This window comes from Copadichromis virginalis, linkage group LG17 (assembly GCF_057382275.1).
Source record: "Copadichromis virginalis isolate Kocher_CV1m ecotype Utaka linkage group LG17, C_Virginalis_male_GT1.1, whole genome shotgun sequence".
Classification (NCBI taxonomy): domain Eukaryota; kingdom Metazoa; phylum Chordata; class Actinopteri; order Cichliformes; family Cichlidae; genus Copadichromis; species Copadichromis virginalis.
The window spans coordinates 13,478,432-13,495,555 of NC_140634.1; the positions used below are offsets into that span (position 1 = coordinate 13,478,432).

The 17,124-nt window shown below is 40.7% G+C and overlaps 1 protein-coding gene across 1 annotated transcript; it reads left to right on the forward strand.

The window, feature by feature from the left end:
* The first annotated feature begins 9,611 nt into the window (after window positions 1-9,611).
* On the forward strand, window positions 9,612-12,299 carry igfbp1a (insulin-like growth factor binding protein 1a). The gene is made up of 4 exons (XM_085436395.1): window positions 9,612-10,164; window positions 10,307-10,479; window positions 10,790-10,918; window positions 11,130-12,299. Exons 1-4 carry the CDS (start codon window positions 9,783-9,785, stop codon window positions 11,238-11,240), a joined length of 795 nt encoding a protein of 264 aa, XP_085292521.1. The 5' UTR covers window positions 9,612-9,782; the 3' UTR covers window positions 11,241-12,299.
* Window positions 12,300-17,124: the final 4,825 nt, after the last annotated feature.

Consider the following 17,124-nt stretch of genomic DNA (forward strand, 5'->3'; position numbering starts at 1 on the left):
GACTTTGAAATGCCAAAAACACAATGGTATTGTATTAGAGGGAAGAAAATCCAAACTTTACACACATCAAATGATGCAAAACCTTCCTCTAGAAACACACTGTAAAGAATTTGGATCTGGCAGAGGGTAAATCAGGACAGCTGTTTGTTTTGGACCTCACCAAAACTTGTTGTAAGTTGGATGTCAGTTTGGTGTTGGTGTTTTTAGAATCTCTGCTGTTTTCTTTTTGTTTCTTTTTTATTTAGATAAAAATAATACTATAAAAAAGTAAATGAAACAAATGTGGCCATTAGATATAGATATATTAGATATAGGCTACATTAAAAAAAAGTAAGATAAAGACACGAACAGCTTTGCAAATTGCGTAAACATTATAGACAATATGTGTTTATAAGTGTGTTCCCCTTGCCTCATACATGGTGAGAAGTATGAATGATTTCCTAAACAGATTTTTCTGTGGCATGGATTGCTTTGGATGGGCTCCCCATATTGTGGAGACGTTTCTTGAGGGATCGTCTGCATCTCAATCAAACATTTCCAGGTTTTCACTACTTTGATTGATCCTGCTGACATCTCTGCAGTTTCAGACCTAAGAAAGATGGACTGTATATGGCACTTTTCTATTTGAACACTCAAGGTACTTTCTTCTGAAAACTTCATTCGCGCACACATTTAACATAACATTAACACCCTCACATGGATGCATTGGAAGCAACTCAGAGTTCAGCATCTTGTCCAAGAACTAGAGGAGACGAGGATCGAACCTCCAACATTCTGATTGGGAGACAACCCGCCCTCCTGAGCAGCAACTGAAGACTGAGCTGAAATTTCTGAGCATAAACTTGAGTCTGTTTATTACCTTACTGTACACTCCTGAACATATGTCTTACCAGAGATCATAGATGCACTGTTAGCCATCTCTCCCACAGTCTGTGATTCTCCCTCTCTGTCCAGTCTCCTTGTTCCTTTCTGCAGGTATCTCAGGCTGCAGAGCTGCGTGTTCCTGCTCTGTGGTTAATGGCCTCACTATCCAGCCACGCTTCGATTGTTTGTTGCATTGAATGTTATTTGTTACCTCTACACTCTTTTGTTCTCTCACTGCTTTCTCCTCATCCTGTACCTGGTATTTCCAGAGGATTCTTCCTGATAAAAGGGAGTTTTAGTGCTGGCACAAAGAGGATTACTGGATAGTTGGAGGTTCCATTTGTAATTCTATAGAGCCTTTAAAATATAAAGTTCACTGTGATTACTATTATTGTGCATGAAGACAATAATAAGTACATAGAGGCAATTCAAGCAGTTTTTCAGGAGAAGTAGATAGAGAGTAGCATTATTCAATTCAATTCAATTTTATTTATATAGCGCCAAATCACAACAACAGTCGCCTTAAGGTGCTTTATGTTGCACAGTAGATCATACAATATTAGATTCAGAGAAAACCCAACAATCATTAACCACCATCCACAGCCATGTAAGAATCTGGTGATTGTTTTGCACCATAAGCTGTAAGTAATAATGTATAGTATGACTGTATAGACACAGATTTGCCCACATTGTTGTATCTTTATGCCTGTCATGAAAGGTTGTTCGTTTTTTATTATTGCTATCAAAACACTTCCTTTTTGTTCTTATGTAAAATGAAAAGATAAGACATAATTGAGGCTGATGAAACGATAAGACACTGAATGCATATTTTTTATAATATGTGATAACCGTGAAGTAAATAGTCTTCCAGTCACAGATACGGTAACTTATGGGTGTTAGATTGACCAGCTTCAACCAAACAAAATTCCTACTTGCAGAAGTGCTTGGTGGATTTTAGGAGGCTAACAGATGATGTCATCAAGACTGAATGGCTAATTATTAGTTGAGACCCACTGAAGGGAATTTCCATCTCATTCTCTAGTGTGGTTTTTGTCCCGTCTCCCTCCTCTCACACCGCACTGAGCCAGATGGGTAAACTTCCCTGAGCCTGGTTCTGCTGAAGGTTTCTTCCCGTTAAAAGGGAGTTTTTCTTTCCACTGTCACCGACTGTTTGCTCATAGCCAACCAGCTAATTTTTGGGGTTTTTGCTGTATTATTGTACAGTCTTTACCCTATGTTATAAAGCGCTTTGAGGGGACTGTTGATGTGATTTGGCGCTATGTAAATAAAAGTGAATAATTAAATTGAAATGAAATTCTCATCCCCAAGACATCAATCAAGATGTCAGTGTTATGACGGTAACAAGTGTGGATAATTATGTCACAAGATCTCTTTGTCATTTGTGCCATGGGTCACTGTGTCTGACTGAAACTCTTTAAATAACCTATTCCTCTGCAGACAAACTGTTAGCTGTTTGACAACTACTCATTCAAAAAGAATTTTTCATATGAAAAGAAAGTTGGAGATTGGTCTGCAACGATTGTTCTTATTTTCCTCAATCATTGATAAATAATAAGATGTTCTAGCTTTACGGAGGGCTTTCTTATAAAGCAACAAACTATTTCTCCAGGCTAAATGATGATCTTCTAAATTTGTGACACGCGATTTCCCCTCCGGCTTACGACTTGTCTGTTTTAGGCTACGTGTTTGAGAATTATACCAGGAAGTACTTCTGATTTGAGGCTCTATTTTTCACAGAAGCTACAGTATCCAGTGTCATACGTAGTGAGGCAGTAAAATTATTAACAAGATAATTGACTTCTGTTGGAGTAGTGTTCAGGTAGCTGCTCTGCTCTGTGTTGGTACAGGGCATTGAAGACGATAACAGTGTTTGGATTATATTCTTAAACTTAGTTACAGCGCTTTCAGAAAGACATCAGATTTAAATGTTGTCATGTTGTCAATGTTCTGAAATGATCAGAACAGAGACGGTTTTCAGGAAACACTGTTCATATGTTAAAACAAGATCTAGAGTGTGATTAAAGTGGTGGGTGTGCTCTTTTACACCCTTTCTTTACTCTAATAGGGACCACAAATTACAAAATGAACAGCATCTAGGATATAAGAGTTTGCTTAGGTCACAGATCAAAGCAGTCAAGGGCCATTTTCATATAGACTTCTATACAATCTGACTTATTTTGAATTCAGACAATCTGTCTCCTGCTGGCCATTGGAAAGAATACAGCTACTTCCACGTTCTTTTCATTTTTCATAGCTGAAAGTTACGTTCCTCTGTTATATGCAGTCTGTGTTTTCAGAATTCGTTTATATAACTTTATTTGTATAGAAGCTTTTGTCTCAACAAAAGCTTAGATTTGAGATTAGGGTGATTCCAGGTCCTGCACAGCTGACTGACAATTAATACAATGTTGAAAAGAGCTGAACAGAGTAAATAAAAGACAAGTATAAATCTCATAATTTTGTAAAAAAGAGAAAAAAACAACATGTTATTCAATCAATATTTACTGTGAACAGCCTTTGACTATAAGGCAGCATGCATTTTCCTCTTGCATGGTGTTTCTTGTTGGGTCCTTTGGGATGACTTTGTTGAATTTGTTATCGTATTCTCATGTAATCCTGGACTGACTCATGGAGAGAGTACTGTGGGGGCCAGACCATCTGTTGCAGTACTCCTGTGTCATCATGCCACAGATGTTGCCTGATTAATAACAAACACGTACTGATGGTGTTAATGTGTGACAGATGAGAATCTAAACACATTAAGTGGATGTAAAACTTTTGCACAGTGCTGTATGTAAACCTCAGAGAACTTTCAGCGTCAGCGCTCGTGCAGGTGTGCGTTCCTTGAGTGGGTGTGATTGCAAACAGCCCTGTTTTTCTCATCCCTTCTGTCGTGGAATCCTCCCCCCTCCACCCGCCTCTCCCGACGCCCTCAAGAGGGCAAGGTTTAAATCACCTTAAGTGAATCTGGGGGACCAGCATGCGTGTTTGTGTATGTGTCAGTGTGTGCTTGCGTATATATGTGGGCGTGAGTAGCTCCTGACAGAACCAGACTGTTTTTCCCGTTGCTCTTTGTCAAAGGTAAACATTCCAGTCTTGGGACGTTCAATGCCATGTGCCGTTTGATCTCCTCATCATGTGACACCTGAAAGAGATAGAAAGCCCTTCTTATCGTGGATCTCCCAAACACAAACCCTGCAGAAAGCACACGGGGAGGGGGGCTTTGTGTTCAGGGTCTCCGGCTTGTTAGGGATCTGGCTGCGTTCGTGTGTTTTTGAAAAAGTAGGGCCGACTCTGACCTGAGATAACTCTGCTCTGTTTGACCAGTCCGCCTCTCTGATCTGACAGCAGAAGAAAACCCCACACAGCCTGGCAGCTACCACATGTAGCTTTTCTATGAGAATACTTCACATGTTTTAATGCCTCATGTCTCTCCCACTTTATATCAACCTTTAATTACACAGATGTGTGCTTTAAAGCTATGTAAGGCAATATCACACAGTATCACAAGGACCAGCTTTAAACAGGGGCATTTGGGGGCTTGTAAAAAAATATTTTGAACTGTTTAGGGTTAAGGAACATTCTTTATTATTTTTTTAAAAAAGCAAAGAACATTTGGGTCACATGAAAATAAAAAGTGCAGCCAGCTCCCAGCAACCCTGGAGACCAGATTCCCTCACAAGGACATAGACTGCAAGCATCATCCTGAAATCACAGTTCAGCTGAGGACAGATGCTGCACATACCCCAGGAAACATGACTTTCATAACTTTGATGACAGTGTATTGTTTGAACAGGTAAACTGGCAGCAGGGGAGATAAGTGGCAGTTAACACTGAAGTTAAAAAAATGTTCAGCACAACTTTATGTCTGCTCATTTGGTGACTTTGTTAAAAAAACAAACAGAACAGGAAGCACTTCACTCCCTGGGAAGTATTTACTTTTAAGTGAATAGTATTGTATTTTGTATCTATTCATGCTGTTTTCTTTGTTCTCTTTAAACATACTTTAAGAAATTTGTAGTGGAGTAAAACTCAGATAAGGGAAGCATGACAGATGTTTACTGTTATTACACAGTGACGCACTGGTGATGCAGGAGTAGGTCATGGATAACTGATTTGTAAATAAGTGGACATGAATAACTTGAGCTGCAGAATTTTAGGCTCTGTTTTGCAGATAAAAGACATTTTATGAAAGGTTGGGCTAATTTGACCTTGAAGCAGAAGTCAGAGGTCCAAACTAACATTATGTTTATCCCTATATTATTCCTAGATATCATTCCTTATACATCTATATGGTGTCAATTTAAACAATGGCAGGAAGAAACATGGTTTTAAATAGCTCTATATTGCATTATTATAACTTTGACCTTCAGGTTAATTTATTGACCTTGAAGGAGAGGTCAGAGGTCAGATGTGACATGACATTTTAAATCATTATACGATGCTTTGTATATATTTTTACAACACACACCACCTTATATTTTCAAAGTTAGAAGTTTGTCCAGTTTTCACCTATAAATCATTACAGTAAGCTGACTTCGGAGACCTTGGTGGAAGTAAGTCACATGTTCATGGATCATAACATGACCGAACTCTACACCCATACAAAGTTTTATCAGAATTCGTTCAAAACTATGTTTGCAGACAGAATGGCACGCATGCACACAAAAACTACCAAAAGCATAACCTCCTTGGTTGCAGTAATAACATTAATACGTGGAAATGTACTGCTAATAGCACTGGCACTGCATCTGTAAAATAATGTCCAATATTATGAGTACTACTCTGCAGCATTATGAATAAAATGATATCGAACTGTTTGAAAACTTGGTTAAAATCCTTTGATATGAAATTATACACTCTTGTAAACTATATACTCCTGTAAAGTTTAAAAAGCTTTATAGGAGTTTTTGTTTTTTAAACTTTACACCAGGACTGTTTTGTTATGCTGACATTACATTAGATTAATGGGATACTGTATTATGTGCACAGTGACTATGGATTATGGTTCAAAGCCCCAGAGACAGCTGAACTTTTGTCAGGAACATTAAAGGACCTTAGATGTGAGCTGCTTTCCTGTGTAGTAGCTCGTTAGGATTGAACTAATTGTCTGACAGTTTCAACCCTTTATGCACTAGCCAATTTTTTTTAAGATTAAAAAGGTGTTCCTCATATTCAGTTAGTAATAGCCTCACAACTATGAGACCAAAATAAACAAACATGGACTGTAAGATAATTTGGGCTGAATTGTGATGTTTCTGTTTCCCAGTCAGCTTATCAAACCAGCATTTATCTCCTGCCTACTCAAAACTGTGAATTAAATGCAATCAAGTGCAACTCTCAAAGTGATATATGAGATAAATAAAATACAAGTAAACATAAAATAAAATGCTGTACAGCCCTTGCAAAAGAAAAAAAATATGTTTTGCCAACTCTAAGTCGAGAAAGGATGCTGTCAAAGGACTTCCTGTCCTGTGAGAGTGAGAAAAAATAAACACCATTAGGACATCCTGTAGGACATAGTGTATAAGCTGCACATGTGCACGTGTTTTATTGGTGAATGGCCTGAATGCTGCCTCTGTCCTTTTAACCCTCGTAAAAGGAGCTGCTGTGGCTCAGGGGGTCACCCAGACTTCAGAAGCCATCAGAAGGCCAGTGGTTTGATCCCTCGGCTCCTCAAGTCTTTATGTTTATGTCGAACAAGGAAAAACTAATATGGTCATAGTGCTAACAACAAGTGACTAAAGTGCATACAATAAAGTGCTGCGTGGGAGTAGAGTAAAGGCATTTGAGTACTTAATAAAGTTTTTAAATATCGTACATAAATACCACTATGTTTAAACCTCACTGGTCTGTTACCAGATGGACTATTGACGTCACCTTTTGGTTTGTCCTGTTTTCAAGCCCTCGAGTTTATAATTTTGGTCATTGTCATCTCATGTTGAAACTGAGGACATCGGACACTCACATCCATACCAACTTGAACATCACACATGGAAACACACACTAAAGTTCTGCTTCACCCTAAACCAGGTCCAAGGACCAGGACTGGCCCGGCAAAGACTCTAATGAGGCCCACTGGATGGTTTTTGGAAACGCTTTAGAGGACATAAATTTTGGATTTCTAACTGTATTTAACATGGCTTTCAGCTTTTACTACTGATAAAGACTTGCCCCATGGCCATTCATATAACAACAAAGTAACTGAGTAACAGACAAACAATTACAAACAATTACACGACAAAAAGATTGCTGTTTTTTAGTATCTCCTATAGAAATATCCTTTTTATTTTCCAAGGTAAAAAAGTTTGGTTAAACTTCTTTACAAGAACAGAAATGGGTGTTTTACCCACTTGAGCTCAAAGTGGGCTGTACGTGGCCCAGAATTAGTTCGTTTTCGTAATGGAACCATAATTCACATATTGAATATGTTTGATTGATTGATTGATTGAATCTTTATTTTGAACATGTTGAAAAAGTACAACAAAATAGAATTAAAAGAGACAAATGAACAAAGCAAAACAAAAGGAAAACGAGCAACCACAACTCCAAATAAAGTTCATGTTCAAAAAGGAGGAGAAAGAAGCATAAGCTTATTTAATCCCACCCCTTTTCCACTATATAGTATCAATAGACTACAAAAATACCTCCTTGCAATTACATTATATGGCATGTGTAATTTTTTTAATTTTTTTTATTTTTTATATATACATATATGTTTCTGTCTATCCATACATACGTATATACACATACGCACATATACACATTTTCACCTCAAGGATACACAACCTACAAATATATATATATATACCCATACCAACATACCCGTGCACCCACACACACATGAAAATGTTAGACAAGAACACCCTATCAAATCTCTACCCTTCCCTGTACCCTGTAAAAAACCATATCCTTAAACCGCTTTTTAAACTGCGCCATGCTTGGACATTGCTTCATATCATGTTTTGTTCAAGAAGACCTGAAAGTATCTTCTGAGACCATGAATTCAAGATCAAAAATTTTCCCTTTCAGTTTTTTTTTGGGTCAGAATCAGTAATGTAGTCGAGATGTGTTTTCAAAATATGCCAAAACATATAATAAATCTGGGGCTTTATGTGTTCACTTATAAAAAGAGGTTAAAAACACATTTAAACAAGTGGCCTCCCCAAACGAGAAGTAAAGAAACTCTCTACTCATGTGGACTCAGCAGGGATGATATCAAATCAGAGAAGTTGAGAATGAGTATTTATTGGAAAATTATATAAAAGCACATTGTTTACTGTAGCATATGAATGCAGTATTGAACTGACACCTTGCTACTGATTTTTATGTTTTCTTTACAAAAATGTGCGCAAAAAAGTGAATTGGATGTTCAAAATTTCCAGAGGAGGACAACCAGCTCAAATAAACCCCAGGATCCACATATTACATTCAAACGGGACTTCAGCTTGTTAGCTACGAGTCCCCCAAATCTTTATTTCACCCCAGGGCTTGGAGGAACAGAAATCTGGGCAATGAGTTTGAGTGGCTGTTAAACCAATTGGCAGATGATGCAATCTCACAAAGCAGTTACATAGAGATAATGACACCATGCAGGGCATTGCATCAGAAAGTCAGATATTAGGTGATAATTTATCATAGCGTGTAAAGAGGGTTTTTAAATAGGGGGCAGTGTGCACTGGGAAAGGAAAATCTGTTTTTCCTTTAGTGTGTGTGTGTGTGTGTGTGTGTGTGTGTGCTGGGGGAGGAGGGGGGGGGGGGGGTCTTTTGGAGGGAACATTCTCACATGCAGTGACAGGACTGAAAATACCTTGCAGCAAGCCGTGAAAATGTGCATGTCGTCCACTGTGGGACCATCAAAGTCCCCAGAGAGCGGCTGGGAGGCCTGGGACGTGTCTGCGGCCACGTCAGGCTAGCCCCCATTCAAAAGCATTGGTCTATTATTATCCCCGGAAACAGATAATTACGACGGGACATTTCCTGGATGAAACTCAAAGGCGTCTCCAGTGCGCGCACGAGGGGTAGACGGGGATCGCATACAGAGTCCCGAGCCCTCCAAACGGCGACCCCGTTTCACGGAGCAATTTCTGAAACTGGAGTTTTATTATCTCCTCGCAACGCTCCGATGCTTTCTCATGTCAAAATTAGAGCCACCGGTTCGCTCTCGGAAGGCCCACGCTCCAGGCGCTCAGCGTGGGCGTGCGTAATTTGCGCCCATTGTTGTTATTTTTGCTTCTTCTCCAAAGTTGTGTAAGAAGTTTGTTGAGGACAATTAATAAAAGCCTATTATGAATGGACCAATTCATGAATAGTCAGTGTTGTTCCAGAGGAGGTCATCTGCAGCAAAGCCCCCCACTCCAAAAAACAAGGAACTATTTCTCCCCTCAGTCAGTTCATGCGTGTCCTCTTCACAACTTATAGAAAAACAAAAAGAAACAAGAGAAAAACGGCGCTGATAACTCATTGCCCGCGCCTTGTTACTTTAATGTGGTACTCTGGAGTTCAGTGTGGCACCCGGGTGAGGAAAGGGGGTCCTTGATTGCAACAGCAAACACTGGTGTCGTCACTCATCGGCGGTACACGCAAAAAGCGCTGCCTGTTCCAAACTAAATATTGACGCGAATGTTGTATTCAAATGAGCTGCCTGACCGGACGTGGACGGACCAATGAGAGCCCATCGTATCATTACACCTTCTTTTCAGAAATCATTCATAACGCCGACGCGTCAAAGACTCGCAGAGGAGCCGGCTATAAATACGGCTGCGCGCAACGCACAGTTAGACATTTTCCCAAAATCAAACGAAAGACACAACTGAGGAGCAGGAGGCGACCCGGCTCGTACCTCTGATCATCATCTCTGCCTTGCGCTACATTTCATATTTAGTATCCAGATAACAATGCTGGCCGTGGCTGGATTATGCGTAGGACACGTCGTGACGGCGGCTCTGTGCTCCGTGCTGCTCACAGGGACGCTGGGGTCCCCGGTGGTGGGGCCAGAGCCGATTCGCTGCGCCCCGTGTACTCCGGAGAAGCTGAGCCAGTGTCCAGCGGTGGCGCCCGGATGCGCCGAGGTGTTGCGGGAGCCCGGCTGTGGATGCTGCCTCGCCTGCGCTCTGAAAGCAGGGGAGCTGTGCGGGATCTACACGGCGCCGTGCGGCTCCGGGCTGAGGTGCGTGCCGAGACCCGGCGACCCCCGGCCTCTGCACTCCCTCACCCGCGGACAAGCCGTGTGCACGGAGAGCCCTGTGCCTGAGCCCACCCCCGAGCCCCAGACACAAGGTAAGGCCTATCACCTCCACATTCTCCATCAGTGTTTCAGATCATCTCAGCAAACCCTCAACATTGGGATCTTTTACAGTCGCACTCATTCATTCATTCATTCATTCATTCATTCATTCATTCATTCATGTTTTCTCTCCAGATCAGGAAGAGCCAGAGCCGTTGGAGATGGACAACGCAGCCATCACCTCGGACCCCGGCTACAGCCACTATCTCCCCGGTCACGGCAGGCCGTACGACCCGCGGGCTGCCGCCGACGCTCAGGAGAGCATGAAAGCCAAACTCATCGCCATCCGCAAGAAGCTGATAGAGCAGGTACTGACACTGGGTCCGCATTACTGTGCTGAAAATCCTCACTGCGATGTGTTGCTAAAAGTTTCTTTGGGAGGTTTGAGAGACGGCTGGTGCGCCACAAGGGCGCGCTCGTGTGCTGTTTGAAATAATGGAAAATGTGTGCGTGTGTGTGTGTCTGCAGACTTATTGAATTTATTGAAGACTTATTATTACAAGTTTGATATGTAGTTTTATGTCAGCCCACGTGCTTGCTGATAATGAGACGCAGCTGATTATACTTTGTTTGTATCAACTGAGATTAACCCATCTCCATCCTGTGTGTGCTGTGCAGGGGCCCTGTCACCTAGAGCTGCAGACGGCTTTGGAAAAGATTGCCAAATCCCAGCAGAAGTTAGGGGACAAGTTAACCAGATTCTACCTCCCCAACTGTGACAAAAACGGGCTTTACAAACCCAAGCAGGTTGGTACCTTCAGTAAAAGGACTGTGTGTGTGTGTGTGTGTGTGTGTGTGTGAGAGAGAGAGAGAGAGAGAGAGAGAGAGAGAGAGCTCCCAATACCCTGCTGTAATATAATTGTGGGTGAATGAGAGATTTTGTTGTATGTGTGTGTGTGTGTGTGTACCCAACAAAGGCACTGAATAAGAGGGTTTCTTCTTCCCTTTCTCTGCACAGTGTGAATCCTCGCTGGACGGACAGAGGGGTCGATGCTGGTGTGTGAATTCCTGGAATGGCAAGAGGATTTTAGGTTCGACAGAACTGCCTGCAGGTGCCGAATGCCCTTAAAGAGATCAACCACTGAAGCGGATCGCATGAGAAGAAGAAGAAAAAGAAGACGCAAGCCACTGATGTTTCCTTTATTTTAATATCTGTTTATTTATTGCTCTTGTCCATGGTGGTGTTTAATTCAGGTACACTGTCATTGCGGGACTGTGGGTCCCAACCACCCCGATCCCCTACCCCCCACCTCCTCCTTCTTCAAACACCCATCCCAAAGAGAGAAAATATATTTTTGTTTTTTCTGAAAAGTAGATTTTAATATTAATGTATTTACTCTTCAGCCTTATTTATTTCAATTGTATTGCATTTTATTTGTAATTATTTCATAAGTATTTATATCATCTTGCGTTGCCTTATTGTTATTGTTATATTATAATTATTATTTTTATCTACATGTATAAAGTGTATATATGTATCTTGGCCCTAAGTAGCTCCATTGCTGAGTTGAGCTCGCTCTACCCTTAAGGAGTTGTTTGGAGGTTTGCTTGATGAACCAAGCAAGAACAAAAGCACTGAGTGACCAAATGTCATTTAGAAGTATTTCTGAATGCTGTATCTTTTTAATGTTCCAGTTTGTCCTCGTTTTTGTCTTTGTGTTGTTGCTGTCTTTTTATTATTTTTTGTCAGTGAATGCAAAATTCTCAGTCGGGAACTCCTTAAATACTCAGAAAACGTTCCCCATGATCCCGTGGGGATGCAGATAACATCACAGGCGGCGGCTGCTCACATTCGCCGCCTCTCAGACGGGTATTTCAACATTTACCTACCTCCGATATTTACGTGTCTGTTGTCACCTGTGTAGATGTCATAAAAAAAGATTTGCTACTTTATACATGTTGCCATTCCTCTCTGACCAACAAGAAAAAAAGAGAGAAAAAAAGAGCCCTGCTGTGTGCGCTGGCTCGACTCTAGCCACATGCTGCTGTTGGAGAGAGAATTATTGTTTATGTGAGTCTATTCCAAAGTGACTAACTGCTCACTCGTGTGTATGTACACTTTTGTAATTGAGATATAAGAGAAAGAGAGAAAAAAATGGTGATATATTTAATAAAAACATTAACCTCAGCTATGTGCTCCTGACATTTCTTTCCCCACAAGCAGGCTTGTTTTGTGCACTGTAAGGTGGAGAAAACATGAGAATAATAATAACAGCTTCATCAGGACATGATTGGCAGAGGCTGTGTCGATGCTCTCCCGGACCACTTTTGCTATATTCAGTGTGTGTTTGTGAGCAGTGTTATCACAGTGATCTAAAGTGGAGGTCCTTTTTCTAACTTTAGCCGGTTCTCTGGGACAAGCAGCTCTGCGCTGCCTTTTGACCTGTTCTCTGTTTGCCTTGGTCGGGCACAGGAATTTGCTTCAACCTCTCATGCCCACTGCCAGCCTGCCTGGCACCACCACATTTATTTTTGTTCTTTACAAATTGAACCTTTGCTTTATCCTTATTGACACATTCCAAGACTGAAGGGAGCCCAACTGCATTCAAAAAACAGGAGCACAAAAAAAAAATAGTGTTCCTGAAATTAAGATGAAGACAAGTCAGAGAAGTGGGGAAAAAGACACAACTGAGGCAGCAGCTTAAAATGTGTTGCATTTTTATTTAAAAAAAAAAAAAAAGACATTAAATATTCAAAATCATCTCCTTTCTCAGAGAAAAATAATAGCTGTGTGATTTCTAGTTAGCTATGATAAAAAAAAAAATCATTGCATGATAAACTTGAATACATTTACCCGTGAACAGAGAAGAGTCTTACCAGCAAGAAGAAAACAAAAGCAAGAAAGGAAAAGATAAAAGGTGACATTACACAAGTGTGACCCTGGCTCTGCTAACAGACTGGGGCAGGATGGCTGGGTGTGCATGGAGAGAACTGACTTACTGAGAGGTGAGAGGTTCACTGGCCTTAAGAAGCAGTGAACTACGATGAGGATGTATCTGAATGTCTGACTGATGTAGATGTGCACAGAGCTATCCAAAGAGCAACAGAAGGAAAAGGTTGATTTAAAAAAAGAAGAAAACATTCATTAGTGATTATATTCCCCAAAGTACACTGAATCATAGACTTTTGCTGTGCAATTGGTGAGTCACTGGTGTTCATAAGAAGTTTGGATCAGCTTATAGTTCTTTCTTATATAAATACGGTTTTTTTATTTTTACGTACTGTACATGATGTCTAGTCAGACACAAAGCTGGCCAGGAAATACTAATACTACTACTAATAATAATAATAATAATAATAATAATATATAAAAAGACACACAAATATTAGGGAGGGAATAGCTTAAACATATTTTTATGTGTGTCCTCCCCCTTAACATCAAGTCTTTGAATAGATTGGATATAGCACCAACAGGCTGGTTCTAAGATGTTGCTGTCTGTTAGAGGAAGTTTACAGCCGATGTTTTTTATGCTACCAAGCTACTGGGCAAGCATTCTTTGTCGGCGCTCTCTCCACTTTTCAAGTCTTTACACAGGACGCAGGAGAGCATCAGGGCAGGAAGCTCCTCGAGGAGGACCACACCTCCTCCCTCAGACCCCCTACCACTTGTGTGAATGCATATTTGGTGCCGTGTTCACCTTGTGGAGATTTGTTGGCGTACGATCATACAAGCAAGTTTTTTCAAAGAAACAACAACAACAACAACAACAACCAAAAGAAAAGAGAAAAGAAATAGTTGCATTGAATGGAAAACTTCTAAAGGGGCTGATCTCTAAGTTTGCTGTCAGAAGTCCTGGTGTAGTTTTGTTTCTTTCTTTCTTGCATTTTTTTCCTCTTCCTCCATAGGTTAGTATTGTTTTTTGTTGTTGTTGTTTTTCAAACTGTATCACACTCTTTCATCTGACATTACCTAGGAAAGGAATGCAGATGCTGATAGGTCCAATTGTCTTTAACTGCATGCATTGACAAGTAGCAGTGCAGCTAAAGTGCTTTAAGTGCTTGTGCTTGAAGCATGAGGGGCAGCTGGCACCTGTGGCAATGCAAGCCAGTCATACCGGGCTCACCCCGATTAAAAAAAAAAAAAACCTACACCAGGTTGCATCACTGACAAGAGAGGAGTACTGGAGGTGGGCAGGGTGCTGGAGAGAGGAAATTAGGCACACGGATTGGACACACCTTCCAACAGTAGGAGTGAAGACAAGAAGGGTTGGATGGGCTAAGTGAGAAGATGTATGACAGAGGGGCTGAAGGCCAAAGGGGGACATGGATGAAGACAAGAACAGCAGGGGCACCAAAAAGAAAGACGAGAAGTTAAACTAGCCAAAGTGATCCCTAAAATTGCAGAGCAGCATGCAAGTGCTTAATACTCCTCTGAAAACATGTCTTTCAGATATCAAACGTGAACCTGTTAGCATGACAGGACACTCTGAAGAGCTTGTGACTTGCTATTGCTGCAGGGACTGGCAGCTGCAGTTACCAAAAAAATATGCAAAATTCCACTAACCATTCCTGCTGTTGCTACATAAGCCATCTTTCCACTGCTCATTCCCATTGTCATTTTCACTTTGGTTGGCTTTTCACATCAACAAAAGAGTTGACCAACCTTCATAAAGTATCATTTTCTTTCTTTTTATGCCAATTTAGTGGATGTGTTTTCAGAAGCTGGTGAAATTCAATTCAATTCAATTCAATTCAATTCAATTCAATAGTTGCAAAACACAACAACAGTCACATCAGGCACTTTATACTCCAAGGTAAAAACCCAACAATAATAAAGGGAAAACCCCCAAAATCAGATGACCCCATATGAGCAAGCACTTGGCAAAAGTGGAAAGGAAAACTCCCTTTTAACAGGAAGAAACCTTGAGCAGAACCAAGCTCGGGAAGGAGCAGCCATCTGCCATGAACACTTGGGGGTGATGGGAGGGAGACAAGACAAAATATATACTGAGTCAGAAAATCTTCCCTCTTACATATTCTGTGATCACTTGACATTAACAGAACAAAAACTGTATTCCAGGAGCTTTATTGCATTGTCTCCTTGGCCAAGCAGCATCTGTAGATATAACGTAATAATAACGTAGCTTTAGCATCCAATAGAACTATAAGTTTACACTCTTAAAATGTGTCCCGAAGAACTGGACTTTCCTTCAAAAGCAGTTTAAGAAGTTTACAGTGCCATGAAAACTTTTTTTTCCCTGATTTTTTTTGTTATTTTGCATTTTAATCACACTTAACAAATTTTAATGTTAGACAGAGATAGCCCTGGTTTTCGAACATGAATGGTCTGTTTAAGGTCACGCCAAAGCATCTTAATCAGACTAGACCTCGACTAGTTCACTCCTAGTCCACTGTTTTCTTGAGCCATGCAGAGGTGGACTTGCTGGGGTGCCCTGAATGTATTGTATTGCTGCATTACCTTACGTGCCCTTCGGGCACATGGCACAAACTGATGGTCGGAAATTCTCATTCAGGATTTTCTAGAAGAGCAGAAATCCCATTACTTTTTTTTAGTATGAATGGCCAAAACAGGAGGTTTTTATCAATATGAAAAGCCGTCAAACTTATGAAAATACAGTTAAAAATCCAAAACTTCTGTTTGTGCTTGTTTATGGTGAGCAGCAGATCAAACAAGATAAGAATTCTAAATAGCTTCAACGCACATTTTCATTAAGACACTTAGACACTGAGCCACGGCTCTGTGCTACATGCACACATTTCCGCATCTCTGCCATTAAAAGAAACTTTATATATAGGTTATTTTATGTAATATTCAATACTGAACTGCAATTTTTGTCTTTTTTAGAAAAGCAATTTTTTATTCACTGTTTTCCTAAACGCCTTGTTTTTATAGATTTACTATGAGGGAGAATACGCATCAGGTTTAAGGCCTGGAAAAGTTTGAAAACTTTTGTTTTCCACAATGAAAAAAAAAAATTAGGATCACCTTAGCCAGCTCCTAATTTTATAAATTCTGCACTCGGGTTTGCGTCTCCAATATCATTGAAATGCACCCAGATGCAGCTAAGTTTGAACAGCTTTTCCCCTTGCTAAACAAAAACATTATTTGAAAACTGCATTTTGTCTTTCCTTTGGCTATCTGTGTCCAATATTAGAATTCATTTGATGACCTGAAACAATTGGGTATGGCAAATATACAAAAAAAGGAAGAAGAGAAGGAGAAAATACTGTTTCATGGCACTGTATCAGGATCTTTGTGTATACTGTTTTAGTTATAGCTGCTCTCCTCATCAAAGATGCAAGCCTCAAAATTGTCAAGCACGATACTCATAAGGTAGCTTTTCAGTGAAGTATTGCTTTATGCTACTGAAGAAGAGGAAGAGCTGAATCTGAAGAGGAGGTAATGAAAGGCTAGTTTTTAAGGCACTGTGGCTGCATGGACTGCCTCCAATCCCTTTGCCCTGCAGGTTAGTAACAAGGAACTAGAAACAGCAAGGCTGTCCCCCGAGCTGCACTAAAAAGTTGAAGCCCTACCATCTAATATTTTATAATCCTTCACTTAATAATGGACCCTGAGCCAGAGTGCTATGTTTTTTCTGCATTGTTTAATGGAGCAGGGCCTGGGGATGGGCAGTCAGACATCTCTAAACTGAGTTTAGTGACATGCAGTATTTACACAAACAAACACACAAACTCACACGCCACTTGCATGCAGACATGGAGCTGTGCATGCATGTTACACAGCCACACACACACGCAGTTACTAACTGGCAGATGGGCACACAAACACAAACAAACAAACAAACAAACAAACAATGGCGTTGGTTTTTTAAGAGGTGGGGGTGCAGGTCACAGTCACAAACAACTCCTCTTTAAAGTGAGTGGAAAAATCCCTCCTTCCTCTCTCTAAAAGAATAGTGCAGTTGACGGGTCCCCCTCCCCTCCCCAGCTTTCAGCTTAAACCTTTATTTTAAAAAAAGGACAGAGGTGGT